Below are 23,126 nucleotides of genomic sequence, written 5' to 3'. Positions count from 1 at the left end.
GTTAAGCTGAGTCTAGGATTTACTGAGGACTGGCGGCTCCAGCCAGGGATAGTGGGCAAGGTGTCCCTGGCAGAAGGGACACCTAGAACAAGTTGGAAAGCTGTCAGCCTGTCTCATACCCACGTCAGTACCTCAGGAGGGCACTGACCACCTGCTGGCTCCCTGGCCAGCACTGGCCTGGCCGGTTCCTCCATGGTCTTTTCACATTGCAGACTCACCGCAGCTCAGATCCCAGGAAGCCGGGTGAACCAGGCCACAGGCCACTGACCCTGTGAAGTGCTGACACACACAGAATTTTCCACCTGCCCCATGGGGCTTTCAGCTGACCAGCCAGGCCAAGAGGGCAGGGAGCACCTCTCCCTGCTGTCCTGGATTTAAGGCTTTGCTTGGAGGTTGCGTTTTTTTTCCACCAACCAAGCCTCTATCGATCGACTTGGAATGTCAATTTGTAATTAAGGTATACAAACATACATTAAGATGCTCACATCATTAGTGAATAACTTGGTGCATTTTTGCCAGCTGCTCACACCTGTGTCACCAGCACACTTGTCCCCAGCGTGAGCAGGACCCTAGGTTCCTGTACCCTTCCTCCCAGCACCTGCCCCAAACTTTTCCCAGCTTGTGGCAACATAGATCCATTTCACTGAGGTGTGTGCTTTATCTGTGTTTAAATATGGGTTCTTTTGGGACTGACTTGTGTGTGGGGAGGGGCACGGTATGTGTGTTCACGCATATGTGAGTACATAAGTCAAAGGCCACACTCAGATATGGTCCCTCAGGTGCCATCCTCCTCGTTCTTTCTTTTGAGCCAGGGTCTCTCACTGTCCTGGAACAAACCTAGTAGTCTAAACTGGCTGACTGGGGAGTAGGGGGATGGAGGGGGAGGGGGTCTCCCTTTCTCTGTACCCATCATGCCTGGTTTCTATTCGTTTGTTTCCTTTGCAAGGGATCTTGGGATGGAACTCAACTTTCCATGCTTGCAAGGCAAACACTTTGTTGACTGACCTCTGACCCCCAACCCCTGACTTTATTTTTAATATTTATTTGTTTGTTTTAATGTATATGAGCAATCTGTCTTCACACACACACACACACACACACACACACACACACACACACACACACACAGAAGAGGGCGTCAGATCTCATTACAGAGGGTTGTGAGCCACCATGTGGCTGGTGGGAATTGAACTCAGAACCTCTGGAAGAGCAGCCAGTGCTCTTAACCACTGAGCCATCTCTCCAGCCCCTCTGACTTTTTTAAAGGTCTTGCTAGGCTGGAACTTCCTTCTGCCTCTATTAGCTACAACCTAGTGGCATAGTAGGCATGCACTGCCCACCCACCACCCTCAGCTTTAGTAGTTATTCTTTTTAAAAGGATTTATTTATTTATTTATTTATTTATTTATTTATTTATTTTTGGTTTTTCAAGACAGGGTTTCTCAGTGTAGCCTTGACTGTACTGGAACTCACTATGCTATGTGGACCTCTCTGAATGCTGGGTTTACAGGTGTGTACCACCACGATGGACTTATTTATTATTTTTACTTATACGTATGTGTGTAGGGTTGTGTGCATTTATATGCCGTGTGTCTGCACATGCCCAAGGAGGCCACAGGGCATTGTAACAGGCTGTTGTTGGCCCCCTATACGGGGCTGGGAAGCAATCCCAGGGTGTCTGCAAAACCAGTAAGCACCCTTAGCCACTAAACCTGCCTCTCCAGCCTCTAGACCAGCAGTTCTCAGGGAGGCACGTTGCTATTTGATTACAGCTTTCATAGGGGTCGAAAGCACAGACATTTATATTATGACTCATAACAGCAGCAAAATCACAATTATAGAGCAGCAACAAAAATAAGTTCACGGTTAGGGGCTGTATTAAGGGGCAGAAGCATTAGAAAGGCTGAGGACCGCTGTTCTAGATCCAGTGTAAGAGACGGTTGCTTCCCTGTTTTGTTTTGTTTTGTTTGTTTCCCTATTCTTGTTAAGAAGAGGAGGAAGGGGCAGACTCAGATCTGCAGCAGATAGCGAGCCCAGCAGCCCAAGGTTGAGAGAATTCCAGACAAGGCTCATTGCTGTTTGATGGCAGATTTCAGGTTAAGGCAACCTTCAGAGCCCGAAGCAAGCGGTCAGCGAAACCCAGCAAACTGTGAGTGGATCCTTCCCCTAGCCTTGGGGCAGCTGAGCTGGACTCCTGGCTGGACAGATAAACCCCTAACTTTCCTTGTAGCCTGAAGAAACTCCAGAGTCTGGAGGTGTCCTGGACCTGACTGCAGAGCTGTACGGTGTGAACCCCTCCAGCAGGCTCTGTCTCAACCCCATCTCCACTCTCCCTATACCCAGCAGTTCTCTCTTCACGCTGTTGGGTGGGTCCTCTGGGTGAAGGCTGCCTGTGTCCCTCCAGGGGACTATGGAAACTCTTTGTTGTTTTGTTTTGTTTGTTGTTTTTGTTTTTCGAGACAGGGTTTCTCTGTGTAGCCTTGGCTGTCCTGGACTCGCTTTGTAGACCAGGCTGGTCTCGAACTCACAGCGATCCACTTGCCTCTGCCTCCCGAGTGCTGGGATTAAAGGCGTGCACCACCAGTCCGGGCCAACTGTTGGAAACTCTTGATCGTTGTTCCCTGAAGCTCCAGGGTGCACCCACCAGTCCAGAGAAATCCCCAGGGTGCCTAACGAACATGACCTGGCCTGACTACCAGAGCCCTCTGTTTCCTAGCCCTGGCCCTATTTCTGCCTATGACCCTAAAATGGGGGAAAGTCCACTTGAGGGACATAGGGGGCCAAAACTAGAGAGGGCACAGAGAAGGAGGGAGCTGAGGGAGATTTGGTCAGAGAAAGCGTATGAGAGGAGAGGGGACAGTCCAGGTGAGTGGGTTACATCGTGGACTCTGCATGCGGCACTCCAGGCTGTGCAGAGACCCAGGAGTCCCAGCTGAAGGGATACAGTAGCAAAAAGTGATGGCGGCAGAAGGAGAGGGGGCGACTGGTGGGGACTGGAGGCAACGGCTGAGGACATTGAGTGTGATACCCAGGCATATGAAAGCTAGGGTTGGCTGCTTCCATCTGCAGAAGTCGGACAGCTGGATGAGCAGCCCACAGTGCTGCCTACCGGTCCAGTCTCATTGTCTTCATGGTGCAGTGAGGGATGAAGGTGACCCTAGGCACCGTGCTGGGATGAAGTGCTACCAGGCTGGGTTAAATGACACAGGAGGCGGGGGTGAGGTGGGTAACACAGCGTGGAGTTCTTCTGATTTAACAGAAATCTTCAGCGCAGCCCAGCCCAGCCCCGCTCAGCAGCTTGTACTGAGTACTCACATTAGGTGGGCTGCGAGACCCATGGCAGGCGGGAAGGAAGGAAGAGCAGGGCAGAATGAGGCCAGGCTCAGATGTGGGGAGCTCTAGGAATACACAAGAGGGTGTCCTCCTTCCTGAGGGATGGCTTCCTGGAGGAGGAGAGGGGGAGGCTGGAAGCTAGCCAGAGGAGGAGGAGGAGGAGGTCCTTCAGGAAGAGGTGGCCTTTGTGTTCAGCCATGGAGGACAGAGCTGGGGAACACAGATGAGCAAGCGTGGCCCATGCTTGAGATGCATACAAGTGAGTGGGCGCCGAAGGTCACCCCGCGGGCCTGGGGGAGGCAGGAAGCGGGCAGCTGCAGAGAGGCTGGGGCGCCTCCCTTGCTCTGGCTTGGAAAGAGGTCCCCGTGGCTGGTCAGAGTGTGGCTCCATTGACTGAAACTTCCGTTTCAATCACTCAAGGCCACAGCCCAGCGACAGTGCACTGGCCATTTACAAACACCACATTCAGTGAGGGATACCCACTTAAAAAGAATGCATAGGAGCTGGAGAGATGGCTCAGAGGTTAAGAGCACTGCCTGCTCTTCCAAAGGTCCTGAGTTCGATTCTCAGCAACCACATGGTGGCTCGCAACCATCTATAAAGAGATCTGGTGCCCTCTCCTTGTGTGCAAGTATGCACATGCAAGCAGAACACTGTATATATAATAAATAGAAGCTTTCTCCGAAGGGCAGCCCATGCTGCAGCTGCCCCCTTGCAAGGCTGGGATCCCTCTCGTGCTGGCCTCTACAAGGGATTGTTCTGGAAACTGTGTGTATAGCCACCTCCACTCACGTGGCACGTGGCCATCAGCAGTTCCTGCTCCACTTCTCCCACCACTCCTCCCTTTGCCCCCACTCCTGGCACAGCATCCTGGGACAAGCCTTGCCCTCCCTCAGTGTGGTCCCTGGAGGCCTCTCTCCATCTTCCAGCTGTGCTCACTCTGTTGTCAGCTGGTGAGGGTCTAACCTCTGCTCCACTGCAAAAGGCTATCCCTTGTCTTTGTCAGTCAGCCCACACTTGGGGAATCACCCAACCTTAAATCCTGTGACCCTCAAAGCTCACAGTCTGTTCTTTAGCCACCTCCCATCTGTCTGGCCTTCAGTCTCGCACCCCAAGACTTTTGGGCTGCACCATGCCTTCTCCTCACCCCAAGCTCTCTGGCCTTACAGCCCTTCCCTGTCTGCCATCCCTGCCAAGAGGTCTAACACACCACTCGGTGCCCTCTGGGCCCAAAGATCTGGCTGCCTTTCTGGTTTCCACTGGACCACTGGGCCCTACCGGAGATCTGCTCACTGCTATGCCCATCACCTCTGACCCTCAGCAGGCTCCCTGCACCCTCTCACCACTCTCCATCCTGTTCAACGTCCTCCTCTCGACTGACCCATCCACGCTCCCATGGCTTTTCTCTTTTCTCCGCTGTTAACCCTGTCCTGGTCCCTCCAGCACTGCCTGTTAGCTTGCTGATAGCCCACCCTCCTCCTCACTCACAAAGAGCTCAGAAGTACAGACACGGAAAAGCCCTCCGCCTCTGCCACCCACCTTTGTATCTCCCCGTCATGTGCTCTGCGCCTCCCTCCCAATTCCCGCCTGAGAGCAGCCCGCAGTCCAGCATGGCTCTGGTGTTCTCCTTGAACCCGGAGGAACCACCACCCTCTGTCTCTGTTGCCAGCCAGCAGCCTTCGCCTGATCTCCTCTCACCATCGCTGAAGGCCCCTAATCCACCCCCTCCCCGTCCCCTGCCCTCACACACCCCCACCCCATCCCCCATCCCAACCCCCCCCATCCCCGCCTGCTGCCCTTCCGCCTTGCCTCCCACACATGGCCTCTGCAACTCCCTGGACTTCTTTTGCCTGTCCCAGAAGCAGGCCCACATAGAAACGTCCAGAAGAGTGATTCCTTCCTTCTCCAGCCTGCACACGCACACGCTCCATTCTTAAATGTGGAGGTCGAAGGACACTTCGCAGGAGTCAGGTCTCTTCATCCACCGTGTGGCTCTTGTAGATTGGACTCAGGTTTCCCGGCTTGGCAAGCACCCTCACCTGGCGAGCCATGCCATTAGGCCAGCCTTCACTCTTAACTGAATTTCCTGCGTTCCTGCACCAGGCAGAGGGCAGGGGCTGCTTGAGAAGAATAAACACTATTGCTTTCTAGTATCTAGACCTTCATTTAATCTTTCTTCTTTTCTTTTCTTCTCCCTTTGCTGTTTGTTTGTTTGTTTGTTTGTTGCTTTGTTTTTGAGACAGGGTCTCTCTGTGTAGCCTTGGCTGTCCTGGACTCGCTTTGTAGACCAGGCTGGCCTCGAACTCACAGCGATCCACCTACCTCTGCCTCCTGAGTGCTGGGATTAAAGATATGTGCCACCACTGCCTGGCCTTTTTTTTGTTTTTTGTTTTGTTTTGGTTGGTTCGATTTTGGTTTTTTGAGACAGGGTCTCTCTGTGTAGCCCTGGCTGTCCTAGACTCCCTTTGTAGACCAGGCTGTCCTTGAACTCACAGAGATCCACCTGCCTCTGCCTCGCAAATGCTGGGATTAAAGGTGTGTGCCACCACGCCCGGCTGCTGTTTTTGTTGTTGTTTTCGGTGCTGATCATATGCAGGGCTTCCCAGGCGCTGGGTCAATGCTCCCTACCACGGAGCCTCATCTTGGCGTGCTCACGCCTTAGCAGGCTGAGAGCCTGTATGCATCTCTACCTCATAAATGCTCTGTACTACAAGCTGCCTTGTTCCCTGATGAATGGCCAACGCTTAGCCCGTGCCTGGTGCTCAGAAGATATTTGTCGCATGGCTAAGTGAGTACGAGGAACTGCCTCAGTGTCCTAAAGTCATGAGAAAGCAGCCATCTGCCAACTAGAAGCAAAAGGTGAGTGGTTAGCTAGGCCCGCAGCGCCTGCAAACCCTGAGAAAGTGAGTGGCTTCAGGCCCCACAGCCAGGCAGCTGCTGAGGTGGCTGTGGACCCCCGTACCTTGCACCACTGGGGAAGATGCTCCACCCCAAGGTCAGTGCTCAGCTTCAAGCAAGTCTAGGGGTGAGGGGGACAGCATGGGTCCCTGCTTAAAGAAGGAGGAGGAGGAGGGTCCGCAGACGGAGGAGGCAGATATTAAACTGCTGCAAAATGGACGGAGGGTTGGGCCTGGGGCTAGGTGGCCCCTGTGGGGGCAGGGGTGGATGTGGTGGCTGAGATGGGTCCATACCTCAGCCTGGCTGGTCCATACTCACAGAGCTGTGGGATCTGAGCCTGTCCTGGGTGAGGATAAGAATGTGAGGAGTTCCAGGTCCCTTAGGGGTGGGGACAGAAGCTGCCTGACTACTCAAGGAAGGCTTCCTGGAGGGTGGCAGGGTGGGGTGGGGTGAGCTCCAGGAAGAGCTAGGTTTGAATTATAGCTACTTCCTAGCTGTCTGACCTTGGGCAAACATGTGTTCATTCTACAAACATTTTTTTTTTCCCAGCATCTATTCCATGCCAATCAACTGTAAAGCGTTAGGACAACAAAGGTGGATTAGATATGGCTCCTGTCCTGAGAGCTTACAGCTTATCCAGGAAAGCACACGCTGTGTCCCTGCTGTGGGATGTGGGACAAGGGATGGGGGTGGGGGCAGACAGAGGAAGTGGCTGCCAGCTAGCTCCTCAGCTTTCTGTCCCCTAATCCAGGTATACCGTCCCATGGTGCCTTGTAACTGAGAGAACAGAGAGAGCGAAGCTCAGTGTGCCGGTTGCTAGCAAAGGCTGGGCAGGTTTGGGCAGAGGTTGTTGGGAGTGAGACTTGGGAGGCAGGGGTTGTGGTGAGAGGCCTGTGGTGAAGGGGAGGGGGAGCCTATGTGCACCCAAGCGTGGATGCTGGCCACAGGCACGGGGAGCCAGGATGTTATGAGTGGAGCGCAAACAGGTTCAGGTGACCTTTGCATAAAGGTCACTGGGTGTTGCTTGTTCCCAACTCTTCTTGGCTAATGGCTGTGGTACATCCTGACTGCATTCGCAGCTCCCCAGTCTCCCTGGAGGTCAGTGCATCAGACTTCCAAGGCCAGCTGATGAGTGCTTGCCAGGCCCTGAGTGATAGAAACAGAGGGGACTGCAGGAGCCCTCAAGTCACCCTCAGCTCCTTGGGCCTCCAGTCTGGTCAGCTTCTCCCAGATATCAGAGGTGAGGACATCAGGGATTAGGAAAGGTTCGGAGCTGACAAGAGAGGAACAGTAGCATGAGACTGACGGTTTTTACAGCCTCTCCTAGCTTCCTTCTCCTCCTGCTAAGGTCTGCCCCCTCCTGTCATTGCTCCCCCACATTGCTTGTGCTGAGGTCCCGTGCAGCTGTCCTGTCCCGCCCATCCTGATTAGATCCCTTCCAGTAAGCAGGAACTCATTTCTTCCCAAATTGTTAGAACAGTCCCCATGTCCCCAGCTCCTTCCACTTTTTTTTTTTTTTAATATCCAGTTTTGTTACATCCAAGCAAATGCGTTCCCGGTCCTTCCCCACATCGCCAGAGCGCAAATACACCCACTTGCTCTCCCTCTAGCCTAAGCGGCAAGAACCAGCCTTTCCTGGAATCAGTTCCAGCAGCTGGCTCCTTCACAGAGGGTGAGGATGGACCTCAGAGGGAGGGGTCGGAGCGGAACAGCGCTGGCCCTTTGTTCTTTCCGTCCCTCAACAGTTATTCAGCAGTTACCATGTGCCTGACCGTGAGAAGTGCTGAGGCTGCAAGGGGAGCGAACCAGAAATAGCCTACGGATTCCTGCCCCTCGTGGGCGGAGGAGAGGCCGACCACGCCCACCGGATTCCAGTCAGCTGCTAAGACTGAGAAAGAGGGTTCAACAGCCCAGGGATGGGGCTGAGGGTCCCTCCACAGGCGAGGATACACTTTCTCACCTGGGATGCCCTGCAACTAGGGATGCGCGATAAGATCAATTTTGTCTTCATAGGAGTTGCTTACTTTTTGGCAAACTAGAATTCAAAACATCACTTAAGGATATTTTCTGAAATGTTAGCTTCAGCTATTTTTTTCTAACCGTCCCTCACTATTTGAGAGATAACGTTCATGGGGATATTAAATGTGTTTCTCAGTGCAGATCTCAATCAAAAAGGTTTGACAGTAGGACCCGGGCCGTGAGACCCCTGTAGGACCCGGGCCTTGGGAAGCTGAGGATGGCGCGTGGTCCGTGAATACATATCCGGGTTCAGAGCCAGGAGGAGAGAGAGGAAGGGTAGGTGAACTGTCTGTGTCCCCCCACCCCACCCCTCCACAATGGGCAGCCCAGAAGCTCCAGGACTCTCTGTCACCCCTGGACCTGTGCCCTTTCCTGCCCCTCTGCTGGGCCCCTGAGTCAGAGCCACAGGTGGGAGTGGGGAAAGGCAGCCTGAGGGGGGATCTCATGGCTGCCCTCACTCCTCATGGCTGCCCTCACTCCTCATGGCTGCCCTCACTCCTCATGGCTGCCCTCACTCCTCATGGCTGCCCTCACTCCTCATGGCTGCCCTCACTCACTCCTCATGGCTGCCCTCACTCACTCCTCATGGCTGCCCTCACTCCTCATGGCTGCCCTCACTCCTCATGGCTGCCCTCACTCCTCATGGCTGCCCTCACTCCTCATGGCTGCCCTCACTCCTCATGGCTGCCCTCACTCACTCCTCATGGCTGCCCTCACTCCTCATGGCTGCCCTCACTCACTCCTCATGGCTGCCCTCACTCCTCATGGCTGCCCTCACTCCTCATGGCTGCCCTCACTCACTCCTCATGGCTGCCCTCACTCCTCATGGCTGCCCTCACTCACTCCTCATGGCTGCCCTCACTCCTCATGGCTGCCCTCACTCCTCATGGCTCCCCTCACTCACTCCTCATGGCTGCCCTCACTCCTCATGGCTCCCCTCACTCACTCCTCATGGCTGCCCTCACTCCTCATGGCTGCCCTCACTCACTCCTCATGGCTGCCCTCACTCCTCATGGATGCCCTCACTCCTCACGGCTGCCCTCACTCACTCCTCATGGCTGCCCTCACTCCTCATGGCTGCCCTCACTCCTCATGGCTGCCCTCACTCACTCCTCATGGCTGCCCTCACTCCTCATGGCTGCCCTCACTCCTCATGGCTGCCCTCACTCACTCCTCATGGCTCCCCTCACTCCTCATGGCTCCCCTCACTCCTCATGGCTGCCCTCACTCACTCCTCATGGCTGCCCTCACTCCTCATGGCTGCCCTCACTCACTCCTCATGGCTGCCCTCACTCCTCATGGCTGCCCTCACTCACTCCTCATGGCTGCCCTCACTCCTCATGGCTGCCCTCACTCCTCATGGCTGCCCTCACTCCTCATGGCTGCCCTCACTCACTCCTCATGGCTGCCCTCACTCCTCATGGCTGCCCTCACTCACTCCTCATGGCTGCCCTCACTCCTCATGGCTCCCCTCACTCACTCCTCATGGCTGCTCTCACTCCTCATGGCTGCCCTCACTCCTCATGGCTGCCCTCACTCACTCCTCATGGCTGCCCTCACTCCTCATGGCTCCCCTCACTCACTCCTCATGGCTGCCCTCACTCCTCATGGCTGCCCTCACTCACTCCTCATGGCTGCCCTCACTCCTCATGGCTGCCCTCACTCACTCCTCATGGCTGCCCTCACTCACTCCTCATGGCTGCCCTCACTCCTCATGGCTCCCCTCACTCACTCCTCATGGCTGCCCTCACTCCTCATGGCTGCCCTCACTCCTCATGGCTGCCCTCACTCACTCCTCATGGCTGCCCTCACTCCTCATGGCCGCCCTCACTCACTCCTCATGGCCGCCCTCACTCACTCCTCCTGGCTGCCCTCACTCCTCCTGGCTGCCCTCACTCACTCCTCATGGCTGCCCTCACTCACTCCTCATGGCTACCCTCACACCTCACCAGACTTAAGATCTATGCACCTGTTACAAACTCTGCTGTGGAAAATGATGCTACTGAGATGCAAAGTCATTCTGAGGACTCAGGATGTAGCCCTCAGTTACTGCTCCAGTACAGCATGCCACCACCACACTTCCGACCATAATGAAAATGTAAGCAAGCTCACAATTAAGTGCTTTCCCTTTTGAGTTGTGTTGGTCATGGTCTCTTTTTGGGGTTTTGTGTTTTGTTTTGTTTGGCTTGGTTTGGTTTGGTTTTTTGAGACGAGGTCTCTCTGTGTGGCCTTGGCTGTCCTGGACTGGCTTTGTAGACCAGGCTGGCTTTGAACTCACAGTGATCTGCCTGCCTCTGCTTCCCTAGTGCTGGGATTAAAGGCCTGTGCCACTATGCCCAGCAATAAATCTTTTTTTTAAATGCCCCCTATAGAGGTGTTGCAGAGATGCTCAAGAGCACAGGTGGATCTCTGTGAGTTCGAGGCCAGCCTGGGAAACACAGGGAAACCCAGGGCATAGAGGGGAGAAACAAAAACAACAAACCAAGCCAGCGGTGATGGTGCATGCCTTTAATCCCAGCATTTAGGAGGCAGAGGTAGGGGGATCGCTGTGAGTTCGAGGCCAGCCTGGTCTACAAAGCAGGACTAGGACTGCCAAGGCTACACAGAGAAATCCTGTCTCGAAAAGCTAAAAAAGGGGCTGGAGAGATGGCTCAGTGGTTAAGAGCACCGTCTGCTCTTCTAGAGGTCCTGAGTTCAATTCCCAGCAACTACATGGTGGCTCACAACCATCTATCATAAGATCTGGTTCCTTCTTCTGGTGTGCAGGAGTACATGCAGGCAGAACACTGTATATGTAAAAAATAAATCTTTAAAAAAAAAAAAGAAATCTAGCTGGACGTGGTGGCACACACCTTTAATCCCAGCACTTGGGAGGCAGAGGCAGGTAGATCACTATGAGTTCGAGGCCAGCCTGGTCTACAAAGTGAGTCCAGGACAGCCAAGGCTACACAGAGAAACCCTGTCTCAAAAGACAAACAAAACAAACAACAACAACAGCAAAAGAGTTCTCAGAACAGTGTTTGACAGATTCAATACATATTTAATCAGTGGCTGCTGTGGTCCATCAATCTTATGATGTGCCTCGTTTTTCTCATTATAATGTTCCTTACAATTGCGAGTAGCTGTCATCGAGCCTGGCAGGTTTCCAAAAGCCTTCTCTTTGCTACAGAAGTTAGTTAGTACTTGCAATGCCTTCACACAGATTGGCGAGTGCTTATAATCCCAGCACTCGGGAGGCTGAGGCAGGAGGATCATAAATTTGAGGTCAGCCTGAGCTCCATAGTGAGATTTTTTCTTGAACGATAAAATGTCTCCGAAATGCTATACAGACCACTTTCTAGATATGAGCCAGGAGGGAATTTATGCCTGGTACTGTAAACCTGTTCAGAAGTGCATGCCTGGTGAGGTCATAGGCTCTAGTGGGGGAGCAGGAGGGGGGTGGGGTGGGGGGTGGGGGAAGACCTACTACTACAGCTGTAGACATAGCGTGTCTAACTGCATTCAAAATGCTTCTGTTTACAGCCAAAGATCCCTGGTCAAAGATGTTTCTTTATGCGGCCAGCAGCCATTAACGCAGAGACTCATAACTCATCAAAGTGTGGACAAGAAAGAGCTGTGGTGGGTCGCCCGATCTGTGCCTTCCCTCCAAGGCGCAGGCAGCATCTAGAGGCTGGGAAGGACTTCTGGATGTGACATGGCTACTGCATCCGTGCACGCACACGTATTACCTGCACACAACCTGTACAAGGTGGGGCCACTAGCATTCCAGCAGGACAGGGGTGGAGCTCGTAAGGCCTCACCCTGAGGAGCCATGGGCAGGAAGTCACATTCCTCAGGCGGGTAGCCATTGGCAGGCCTCTCCTGGTCAGGTGGTTGATCTGATGTCCACGCTCATCCGACCTTAAATATCGTGAGTCACAAATAAAATCTCACTAGCCCAGGACGTCAGCTTGGGAAGGAGGACCTGGGTCATGTGAGGGAGGGGACAGAAGAGGGGGACATTGTGAACGAGTGAACAAGTAAATAAATGTACACAGTTCAGCATTAGGCAAAGCTGTTGAGCACTCAGGAAAACGCAGAAACAGATGAGCAAGACCTTGGTCTTCCTGACTCAAGAATGAGCACGATTTCCTGTCTCCTTGCAAAAAACTACAGCCAAGTGTTGATGCCTTCAAAAAGGAGAGCCCACCAGGAGCCAAAACTGCGTCACCGTGCGGGATATTACTGAGGGAAGAACAGAATCGTCACTGTGCACACAGGAGTGGAGCCAACGCCAGCGACAGCGCTCACAGCGTGGTGTCTGAGGGCTGGGAGGAATTCTGAAAGGGAGCAGCAGCTGTCAGTCAAACCTCAGGTCCACAGGACGGCTCAGCAGGTAAAGACGCTTACCTGGCCGGCCTGAAGACAAGTTGAGTTCCCAGGACCCACATGGCTGGTGAGAAGCGACTGCCTCTCCGACGTCCACATGCATGCCTGCATGCCGTAATACACGAGCAACCACCCGACACACTAAATAACAGTGTCAAATCTCACCAAGGCATTTCAAGCGGGGTTTGCTGGCCTTGGGAAGTACGCCACATGTGCATACCAAATACAGGAGCGCTGTGCCCAGAACCAAGGCTGCAGCAAAGTCCCACAGTACAGAAGAGCTGAGCCTGCAAAAAGAACCGAACCAAACCATGGGATCCATCAGACGTTTGCTTTTTAGTTAAGTTTTTGGCTGTTGTAAATTCAGAAGAAATCTTTTACTGTTGCCAAACTTGTCATGGTCCCCTCATTTGGTTCTGTGGCCCACAGTTTAGGAAACTGGAGGGGCAAGGAAAAACAAAAATAAAAATAAAAGCCAAACCAAGCTGTGGCCTCAGTGAGCGTGCTGACTAAAAGTCACAGCAGGAGGCTGAGGCCTGGGTGTTCCACAGCTTCCTCCCTGGCATGAGGGAAGGGCTGAGGGCAAAGCCAGGGAATGGGGCGTTCAGTTCTGGCTGACTTCCCCCTCCTGCCTGGCTTGGAGCCAGACCAGAATATTCTGACAGCTCCTGGAAGCACAATCTCTGCGGACAATATGTGAGATGACGCCCATAGGTGTCAGGGTCTGTATGATCCCAGCCTTGGCTTTTGTTTTTGTTTTTGTTGTTGTTGTTTTTTTCCAGTGCTGGGAACAGAGCCCAGGGCTTCACTCTTCCACGGAGCCACAGCCCTAGCCCCACGTGTGACAAAACCACACAAAACCTGTGGCGAGGTGTCAATGGGCCACACAGAGACAGAGAGAGAGAGACCTATGCTGGGTCTGTTGTGGCACCAGGCTGGATCAGAACCAGTGAACGCTGCTCTCTGGATCACAAGCAGGGTGTAGACAAGAAAGGGGGTGTGGATCATCCAAGGCCACACAGGAAGTCGACGGTTGAGGGTGGGTTCTGAGCCTCTGTCACACTGCAGCTCACAGAAGGCCTGCGGGAGGCGTGTCCAGGCACCCCTGAGACACAGGGACTGAGCGTAAGAGGCAGACAGTGCATGGTATGGATTGTCAGGATGCCGGCGAGATACATCCCCTGGGTGGGCCGTTTTCATGTACCAAGTCCGGGTATGCTACGGTTAAAGGAGGAAACTGAATCACAGGTATCCTTCTCAAGACAGGGCTCTACCACCCTCACCTCTGACACTCTCTGGAGAGCCTAAATCAGGGGAGAGGACCCTCAGCTGGGAGCACCTGGGGAGCAGGTACCTTGTAGGACAAGTGTTACCTGAGACCCAAGGCCTACGAGGCTCCCTCCTTCTCTGCAGCTTTCCTCATTCGTTATTTCTTCCTCCACACTCTCATCTTTCTCTGTAACAGCAGGAGTTACAAGTCGTGTGTGTGTGTGTGTGTATGTGTGTGTGTGTGTGTGTGTGTGTGTGTTGTGTGTATATCTCGCTCTCTCTCTCTGTGGGTGTGGGTGTGTCTCTGTGTATGTGTATATGTGTGTCTGCACATGCGGATGTGTATGTGTTATGCATGTAGGTGTTTGTTTCTTGTGCATCTTGCTATGTTCTGAAAACAAATGTGGGGGAGAAACATCCTTGACATTCTTGTCTATGAGGAGGCCAAGTCTCAGGCCAGGCCTGGGCAGTGGAGAGTCTTGGAAAGCTCACCACACTGGGTTCTAGTCCTAGCTCAGCCACCAACCTCTGGGTAACCTAGGATAAGTAACTGACCCTCCCCTGGCTCAGTATCCCATAGGATAAGTGTCTCCACTCCACACTGGTCAGTCTCTCTCAAAGTTCTGTTCCTGGCCAGGAGGATCAGGCATGCCTTCTGGATGCATCGTGAGCCTTCCCGGATTTGGATCACCCCACAGAAATGGCTTCCTCCTGTGCTGAGGGTGGCTCTGAGCTCAGGGGCTCAGGGGCTCAGGGGCTCAGGGGCAGTATCCAGTGTCTGCTACAGCTTCAGAGACTCTGCATTTGGGGGACCTGTTTGCCTCATAATGCAAATAGCACTGAGCAACGGCCGACAGGACCTGAGCTCTTCCTGAGAGCCAGTGAGACAGTTTTATATCTCATTTACAGAGACGGGCCAGAAATGTCTCATCTCAACGACAGCAGTGAGTGCTGCAAAGCAGAAGGAAGCCCTCGTCCTCCTCAGCTGACCCTGACGACTCTACCACACAGGGCCAGCGTCCCAGGGCACTGAACCCACCCTTGGCTCCAGGCGACAGGAGTTACTCCCTAGCTGGGGCTCCTGGGGAGAAGTCGAACCATAATGGCTTATGGGTGATTAACTGCAAGAAATCAAGCCCAAGACAGCCTTGGAAAATTGTCACAGGCCAACCAGTTGTTTTCCATCCCCTTCCAGAAGGAAAGGCCATCCCGTCAGCGGAGAGGTCGCGCCAACATTTCCTCACAGTTTGGGGTGAGCCATTGCCCCTTCCTCGACCAGCCTTTCGGCCAAAGAGCAGGTTGCTGGAATCAGTCTCCTCAGCAGCAACTGGTGCTGGTGGTCACTGTGCGGGCTGAGGAAGCCCTGGGGCAACTCCCTGGGGTAACCGAGGGAACAAACACGGAAAACCGGGGACGTCAATCCTTATCTGGAGTCCATTAATGAGGAGAACATTAGTCATCTGTGAAAGCTAAGATGGGTTGATAGGCCTTAGGGTGGGCAGGGGGAGGGGAGGGGGCAAGGCCACCATGGGAGAACATGGCATTGGCAGGAACGCCCCTTCTACCCCACGTGCCCAAGTCTAGGATGGAAAGGCTCTATAAGTGCCCAAGGTCCAGCCTCCCCAGAGGCCCAGAGAAAGAGAGCAGAGAAGAGAGAGAGAGAAGGGGGGGACGAGCCACCCCACCCCCACCCCTGTGGCCCAGACCCCTGGCCAGCGCTCAGAAGGCTGGGCAGCATGTGGGAACTCCGGTCCATAGCCTTCTCCCGCGCGGTGCTGGCTGAGTTCCTGGCCACGCTCCTTTTTGTCTTCTTTGGCCTTGGCTCAGCCCTCCAGTGGGCCAGCTCCCCACCCTCTGTGCTCCAGATTGCCGTGGCCTTTGGTCTGGGCATAGGCACCCTGGTTCAGGCTCTGGGCCACGTCAGCGGGGCCCACATCAACCCTGCCGTGACTGTGGCCTGCCTGGTGGGCTGCCACGTCTCCTTCCTTCGAGCTGCCTTCTACGTGGCTGCCCAGCTGCTGGGGGCTGTGGCCGGGGCCGCCATACTCCATGAGATAACTCCAGTAGAGATCCGAGGGGACCTGGCTGTCAACGCTGTGAGTAGCCTGAGCTCTGTCCCTTCTAGGAGGGGCAGACGCAGAGCAAGGGCCTTTGTGGAGGGTAAAATGGGTGGGGCAGGCCCCCAGTGGGAGCCTAAGACCAGGAACACAGCTCCCCTCGGAGATCTGAGGAGAGAGCCCTGAGTGCCGGGCGCAGAATCCTGGCGGCATCCAGAGGGCCTTTCTCCCAGCACCGCCGAGGAGGAGCAGCCTCAGGTTTGTTGGATTCCATGGGAGGGCTAGGACAGAGTGTAGGAGGCATGCGACGCCCCAGCACGTGTGGGCCTAAGGCATGCGACACCCCAGCATGGATGGGCCTAAGGGATATAACACCCCAGAACACCCCAGCGCCCCTCCCGAGGCAAACACTGCCAGCTCTGTAAGGTAGGGGCAGGCTGTGGCAGGGACGGGAAGGGTTCCACTAAACCCCCAACTCCTGATTCAACCACAAATCCCACAATCTTTTCTTCAACCAACCGTCCAAAGCTCGATCTGGGCTTTGTCTTGCAAGCCAAGAAACGGACACTTGGGAAGGGATGCAGTAGCTCAGACAGTCTAGAGTCTGTTAACACCAGACCCTAGCAGAGGCCGACCGAGCGGACATGCCTTCATGTTAGGACAGCACCTAGGGCACGCTGAGCGTTAAAGGTGACGCTGTGGTCTCCTCCTCTCCACCTGTACAGGCCTAGGAATCTAGGGGTCCCGTCAGCACACACTCTGTAGCCCTACCCCAAGCCAGGAAAGCAAGCACCTCCCAGGCCTCCTTCTCCGTCGGCCCTGCACACACAGTCCTCTGTAGAGGCGGCTTCCCTCGTGAGAGGGGCAGAGGCCCTCCAGTCAGGGAACACTCTTCAAACACACAAAATACAGAGAAGCTGGGCCCCTAGAGCTGAAAAGGACAGAGCGGCCGAGGTGAGGAATGGAGTGTGTCTATTTCTATTGTTAAATACGTTTGTTTTGGGGGCTGGAGAGATGGCTCAGAGGTTAAGAACACTGTCTGTTCTTCCAAAGGTCCTGAGTTCAATTCCCAGCAACTACGTGGTGGTTCATAACCATCTATAATATAATCTGGGCCCTCTTCTGGTGTGAATACTGTATAAATAATAAGTAAATCTTTAAAAAAAAAAAACCCAAATACATTTGTTTTACCACAGAGGGACCTCTGGCTACAGCCAAAGAGATTGCTGAGAGCATGCCTCAGGCTTGCTCCGGCAGCAAGGCACTGGGGGAAGCTAGGCCTGGGCAGCAGCCAGTCTGTCCTTGGCCTCTATCACATCCCAGGCTCCCTGGCACTCAGTGTCAAAGACTGTCATTCCTCCGCGTTGACCCATCTTGAGTGGCAGAGAGAATCTGGCAATAACACAGCACAGGACTCATTAGCCCCGAGGCTAGTAAGAGGCCAGTGACCACCCCAAGCCTGAGGACGCCACCCAGAGTCAGCTTGGCCCCCAGGAAGTTGCCACCGACACAGATCTGCCGTCTGCCAGGCCACACCCATCTTTCCCTTGGTACAGGGCTACACGTTGGGTTCTGAGGAGTCCCCCCCACACACACACACTGTAGTTTCAACCTAGCATTCAACGGACGGACCCCAATCGCAGAAGCCCCGCTGTGTGATACCAGACCCCACTGAACGGCCATTGCCAGCAGGAGGGGGTTAGAGGCTTGTCCTTGTCACCCTCAGTGTCCCGGGATTGACGGATATCACCCATGTTGTACAGAATGACACACTGAGGCCAAAGGGAATAGTGTCCCAGTGAATGGGGGGGGCACAAGGGCAGGGGAGGGGGGGACCAAAGCGGAAGTCCCAAGTCCTCGGTCCTGTCTCTAGGAGGCTGTAGCGTAGTAGAGGTTGAAGCTAGACCCGGGAAGACCTTGAAGCACCAGGCTGGGAGCTCGGGGCCGAGAGAACAAGTGTGGGAGTTAAAAGCTGTCACCGGTCCACCCTGTGCAGCGCTCAGCCCCAAAGGGTAGGGTGTGGGGTGCAGGATGACAAAACCTGGAGAGACATCCAGCACTGGGTGTGGCCGGGTTAGGAAATGGCCTCTGAGCTCCCAGGACAGGGGCTTACAGGGACCAACCGTGGGCAACCCTCCGTGGGTATGGAGGCTTCATCTTCAGCATTCTAAAGCCCCCATCTCTGCAGCCTCCACAGGATGCCAGGGGGCAGACTGAGCAGGGAGAACAGCAAGGCTTGAGTGCAGTAGGGGGAAGGGGAGGGGGAGGCAGACAGAGGTGAGGGGAACCAGACTATACTATACGGTCCTTGACCATGGGACCACAGGAAAACTGACCCCTGGACATCCTGTTGCATCAGTATGACCTAGAAATAAAGGCTTTTCTTTTTTCTTTCTTTCTTTTTTTTTTTTTTTGTTTGTTTTTGGGTGTGTGTGTGTGTGTGTGTGTGTGTGTGTGTGTGTGTGTGTGTTTCGAGACAGGGTTTCTCTATGTTAGCCTTGGCTGTCCTGGACTCACTTTGTAGACCAGGCTGGCCTCGAACTCACAGCAATCCCCCTGCCTCTGCCTGCCAAGTTCTGGGATTAAAGGCGTGCACTACCACTCCCAGCTCCTTTTTTTTTTTTTTTTTTTTTTTTTTTTTTTTTGGTTTTTCAAGACAGCATTTCCTCTGTGTCACCCTGGCTGTCCTGGATTGGCTGTGTAGCCCAGGCTGGCCTCGAACTCACTGAGATCCGGCTGCTTCTGCCTGCCAAGTGCTGAGGTTAAAGGCGTGAGCCACCACTGCCTGGCTAAAGGCTTTTCCTGTACCAGGTCCAATGCTTCCTGCTGCAACAGGGACCTCTTGCCAAAATCATAATCACAGCATCTCTTTCCTCTCACAAACCTCAGCCTCCTCGGTCGGTCTATTAGGTTCTGGGATCCGCCTCCCAACCTCAGGCTGTCCCAGGTCCACCCCCTGCCTTGGGGCCAGGATCCCAGTGGTTAAGGAGGAGGGGGCCTATCGCGGGTCTCAGCCTCAAGGTCCCCACGGAGCCAGAGCGAGGAGCAGTCAGTGTGGCCAGCTTCCCTGCATTCACCTCTTCCCCTCACCTGTCCCCAGCTCCACAACAATGCGACAGCTGGCCAGGCGGTGACCGTGGAGCTCTTCCTGACCCTGCAGCTGGTGCTCTGCATCTTCGCCTCCACCGACGATCGCCGGAGTGACAACCTGGGCAGCCCTGCTCTCTCCATTGGCTTCTCTGTGACCCTGGGCCACCTCCTTGGGGTAAGTCAGTCATGGCCACGGGCCCCAGCTGCCCTACAAGAACCAAAACACACATGTCCCCCAAAGAAACAGCCACACCGACCGCTGTAGAGATAGACACACACAACTCCTCAGAGGGACCGCCTCACAGAATTGCCCAAGGAGGACACAGAACGCCAAGCTGTGACTCCTAAAGAGCAGATAGCCCTAAAGTGAATGGTTTTTCGAGACAGAGATTCCTTGTGTAGCCTTGGCTGTCCTAGACACTCTTTGTAGACTAGGCTGGTCTCGAACTCACAGCAATGTGTCTGTCTCTGCCTCCCAAGTGCTGGGATTAAAGGCGTGTGCCACCACGCCCGGCTTTCCTTTTTTTTTTTTTTTTTTTTTTTAAGACTGGGTCCCACTATATAGCACAGCCGCTGTCCTGAAACTCGCTCTGTAGACCAGGCTGGCCTTGAACTCACAGAGATCTTGCCTGGCCCTGGCTCCCAAGTGCTGGGATGAAAGGTGTAGATCTAGTCTCACCTTTCATGGGTTCACTTTAAGCCGAAGCCAACATTCCCAAGCACTGAGAGGAGGATGAAGCCATCTCAGTGTGTTCTCACTCCTCCTCCACCCCCAACCTCCTACTACAGATCTATTTCACGGGATGCTCCATGAATCCAGCCCGCTCCCTGGCTCCCGCGGTTGTCACCGGAAAGTTTGATGATCACTGGGTAATGGCCAAACCCCTGCCTTCCCCATTCCTAGAATTCATCCCAGAGATACATTAGGGCCTATAATACACGTGTGTATCGGGGGCGGCGGGGGCGGAGGGGGGGTATTTTCCAATCCCTCTCCACTTGTCCTGGGGCCCTGAGAAACCTTTGTTCCACCCTCCGGAGCAGTGCCAAAGATTCTATCTTCCCTTGTTCCTTGCTATAAACGAAAATAGCAGTCAGTATTTTATTGGCTTTCTTGGGGAAATTGAGCAAGCTTATCTCCATAACACAGTGCCTGGCATCCAGAGCCCAGTAAATGATATTCATAGTTAACAGGTAGCAGAGCTTGGTGTGTGCCTAGTGTGTCTTTCTCAGAGCTTTGCAAAACCTTTTTAGGGAAAGGCAACAGGCTCAGGCTCGGAGAGAGTGGCTTGTCTAAATGCACACTAGTGGTGGAATTAGGGCTCACAGCCAGGCGGCCAGCCGACTTCAGGATTTGCCCACTCGCCCCCCCACACTAAGGAATCGCCCTTGGCGGCTCATAATGACTTTTGTTGCATAAGTCTTCACTCTATCAGAGGTAAAGGGCCGCTTCCTACGCAGCAGCCAGGCGGTGCCACGCGAGCTGGTTGAGCTGGTGCTAGAGCCTTCTCCCGTCCCTCAGGTCTTCTGGATCGGACCCCTGGTGGGCGCCATCATCGCTTCCCTGCTCTACAACTACCTGCTGTTCCCCTCGGCAAAGAGCCTGCAGGAGCGCCTGGCGGTGCTCAAGGGCCTGGAGCCCGACACCGACTGGGAGGAGCGCGAGGTGCGGCGGCGGCAGTCGGTGGAGCTCCACTCCCCGCAGAGCCTGCCGCGCGGCAGCAAGGCCTGAGCGCCCCCGCCGCGCCCCCGCAGCGCACCGCAGCCGGCCGACGGCCCGCCCCCTCCCTCCTCCCCCCCGGCCCGCCGCGGACCCCAGTGCAGAGTGGCTGCCCCAGCGCCCGCGAGCGCGGTGAGCCTCAAAAAGGGGTTCGCCCCAGAGCCTGGCAGCACCCCCGCCCCGAAGCCTTGCCCCGATCTCTGGCTCGCCCGTTGCAAGGAACCAGGCACTTGGGAATCCGGGCGGTGTGGAGGGAAGGCAGACGGGCGGGAGACGGAGAGCTCTGGAGAGCCCGCGCCTGGTGCCGGGAGAGAAATGCTTAGAGACCACCTTGGGGGACGGGGGAGGGGGTGTCCGTGGTTGGTGCATATGGTTTTGTTAGGGTGTAAAAGCTCTCGCCTGTCTCTGTGCTTCTCCCGTGCTTCTCTCCTCACGTGCAGGGCCTGCGTGGGCCTGAGTGTGACCCGGAATGCCCGTGGTGATACAGGGCCGGGGGACTTCTCACTCCCGCTTTGGCCTCCTCCTCCTCCTGCACCTGCAATAAATCCACTTCCTCTGCTATGGATGAGTCCTCCATTGCAGCTAGCCCCAGGAAAAGGGGGAGGAGCTGGTTTCCAACCCCTTCTTCGACTCTCTGGGAAGATTCCACAAGGTTCCATCAGTCCTCGGCCCAAAGACTTGCCAGGACCCATTGCTGGAAGGAAACGTGTCAACTAGAGAATAAGTCCCCTAGACATGACCTCTAGTGAAGGCAGGATTGGGTATCCAAGGACTTTCTGGCCCGAGGGAGGGCTGGCTCTTCAAGGGACAGAGGGGAGTGTGTGCGCTCGCGCCTCCCATCCCCAGGGAGCCCACATACACCTAAAGATTAGCCTTCCACTTGGGCAAAGAAAACAAAAGCCCTCTGTGGGGCCCCAGCTTTTGTCCCGGGAGGGGGGCGGGGGCGATTTGCAACTAGACACTGCGTGAAAGGAGACACTCAATTTCGCAAGTAAGCCCTGGAGTCCAGCACAGAGCACATGCCTATGGCTGGCAAGGCAAGGTGCTGAGGCATGCAGCCACAGGACCGGGGCAACACCCTCCATCGCTGTCCCTCCCCCCCCATCCCCCATTCCCCCACCCCCCGCCCCCCGGAATCTCAGTTCCCTCTTGCCTTCCTCCCTGCCCTGTGCCCCACCTCTTTCAGCTCCCCCTGCCTGACAGTTACTGTGGTGTGAACCTTGCAGCCGGCAGAGAAAAGACGTGACTTGACCAGGCAGAGGCGGGTCCGGAATCTAGAACCCAGGCTTCTTTCTAAATGCCTGGGCCCAGGCAACGTTCCTCAGAGGAGATTAAGCTGGGATTAAGTAGGATGATGACTGCAAAGATGCTGCAAAGGCGCTGTGACTCTTAATGCTATTATCACACATTATCAGGGTCATTTCAATTATTGTTACCCTGACCTCTAACCTCCTCTGTTTCTTGTAATTGGTGGTTAAAGCAGAGTCCTGGGGACCCAATATTTGCCAATCGCCCCGTCCTGGTCCGGCCTCTGAGCCTTCCCCTATTGCCTGCATCTTGGCAAGCTTCCACTTCCTTCCTCACCCACCGGTCTTCTCCCTCTCTCAATTCGGCGGCTGCCTGAGTAATCTAAGGGCCACAGCTTGAGCCCCTCCTCGATGCTGTCACCCCCACACTCTCAAGGCTTTCTGACTCTGGCACTCCGTTCACGTGACCGCATGTTAGGGAAATCTGTCACTGCCCTTTCTGTCTCCTTGGAGGCATGAAGAGGAACACTGGACATACGCGCTGTGGAAAGGACCTTCCCATACTCCAGCGGCTGGTGACAGTGGCGTGACTTTCATGGCTGCTGTGACCTCTGGGGGCTGCCTCTCAGTCACTGCCCTGAAAGTTCACAGCGTCAAGGCTCTTTATCCTCAACACATCCCTATAGAAGGTCAAAAAAAAAAAATGTATCTGCGCGTCTTTCTGAGTCACATCTAAATAACGGAAGGGTAGGGGGAGCAGCCAGCGGTGCTGCCCTCCTCTCATGTGTGAACTCATTTCTTGCAAACCTTCATCATCCAGGTTCAGGAAGTAGCCCCCAGCCATGTAAGGCCTTACTACTTCCTGGCCATTCCCTTAGCATCCGAACCTCGTGAGAGAGGCAGAGCAAACGTTTCTTTCCCCATTCGGTTCTGAAACCGAGGCCCTGAAGACTGGCCCAAAGACACACAGCCACACACAGTAGAGCCGACCCACGGACTCAGGACACCTTACACAAATCCCGTATCTTCCCACGGAGGTAAAGCCCTACTAGGCTCTTCCTGAGGACCCATGGCAGAAGGCAGAACATTCAGCAGGGCTGGCCCAGCCCAGCCCAGACCCCTGTCACG

At 54.7% G+C, this 23,126-nt stretch overlaps 1 protein-coding gene and 1 long non-coding RNA gene across 3 annotated transcripts; both read left to right on the top strand.

Annotated features, from left to right (window-relative positions):
• The first annotated feature begins 5,928 nt into the window (after positions 1-5,928).
• Positions 5,929-13,102, top strand: LOC311578338. Of its 2 annotated transcripts, XR_014772844.1 has the most exons (3): positions 5,929-6,121; positions 8,387-8,526; positions 11,773-13,102. It is a non-coding gene; the product is annotated as an uncharacterized lncRNA (long non-coding RNA). The 2 variants fall into 2 exon arrangements; XR_014772845.1 differs by lacking the exon at positions 5,929-6,121 and having other exon boundaries at positions 8,074-8,526.
• Positions 13,103-15,502: 2,400 nt separating this feature from the next.
• Positions 15,503-21,312, top strand: LOC311580176 (aquaporin-2). Its single transcript, XM_084751508.1, has 4 exons — positions 15,503-15,983; positions 19,045-19,209; positions 19,824-19,904; positions 20,554-21,312. Exons 1-4 carry the CDS (start codon positions 15,624-15,626, stop codon positions 20,761-20,763), a joined length of 816 nt encoding a protein of 271 aa, XP_084607634.1. The 5' UTR covers positions 15,503-15,623; the 3' UTR covers positions 20,764-21,312.
• Positions 21,313-23,126: the final 1,814 nt, after the last annotated feature.

This window comes from Acomys minous, assembly GCF_964271855.1.
Source record: "Acomys minous genome assembly, chromosome: 12".
Taxonomy (NCBI): domain Eukaryota; kingdom Metazoa; phylum Chordata; class Mammalia; order Rodentia; family Muridae; genus Acomys; species Acomys minous.
This window is presented reverse-complemented; position numbering and strand designations above follow the sequence as displayed.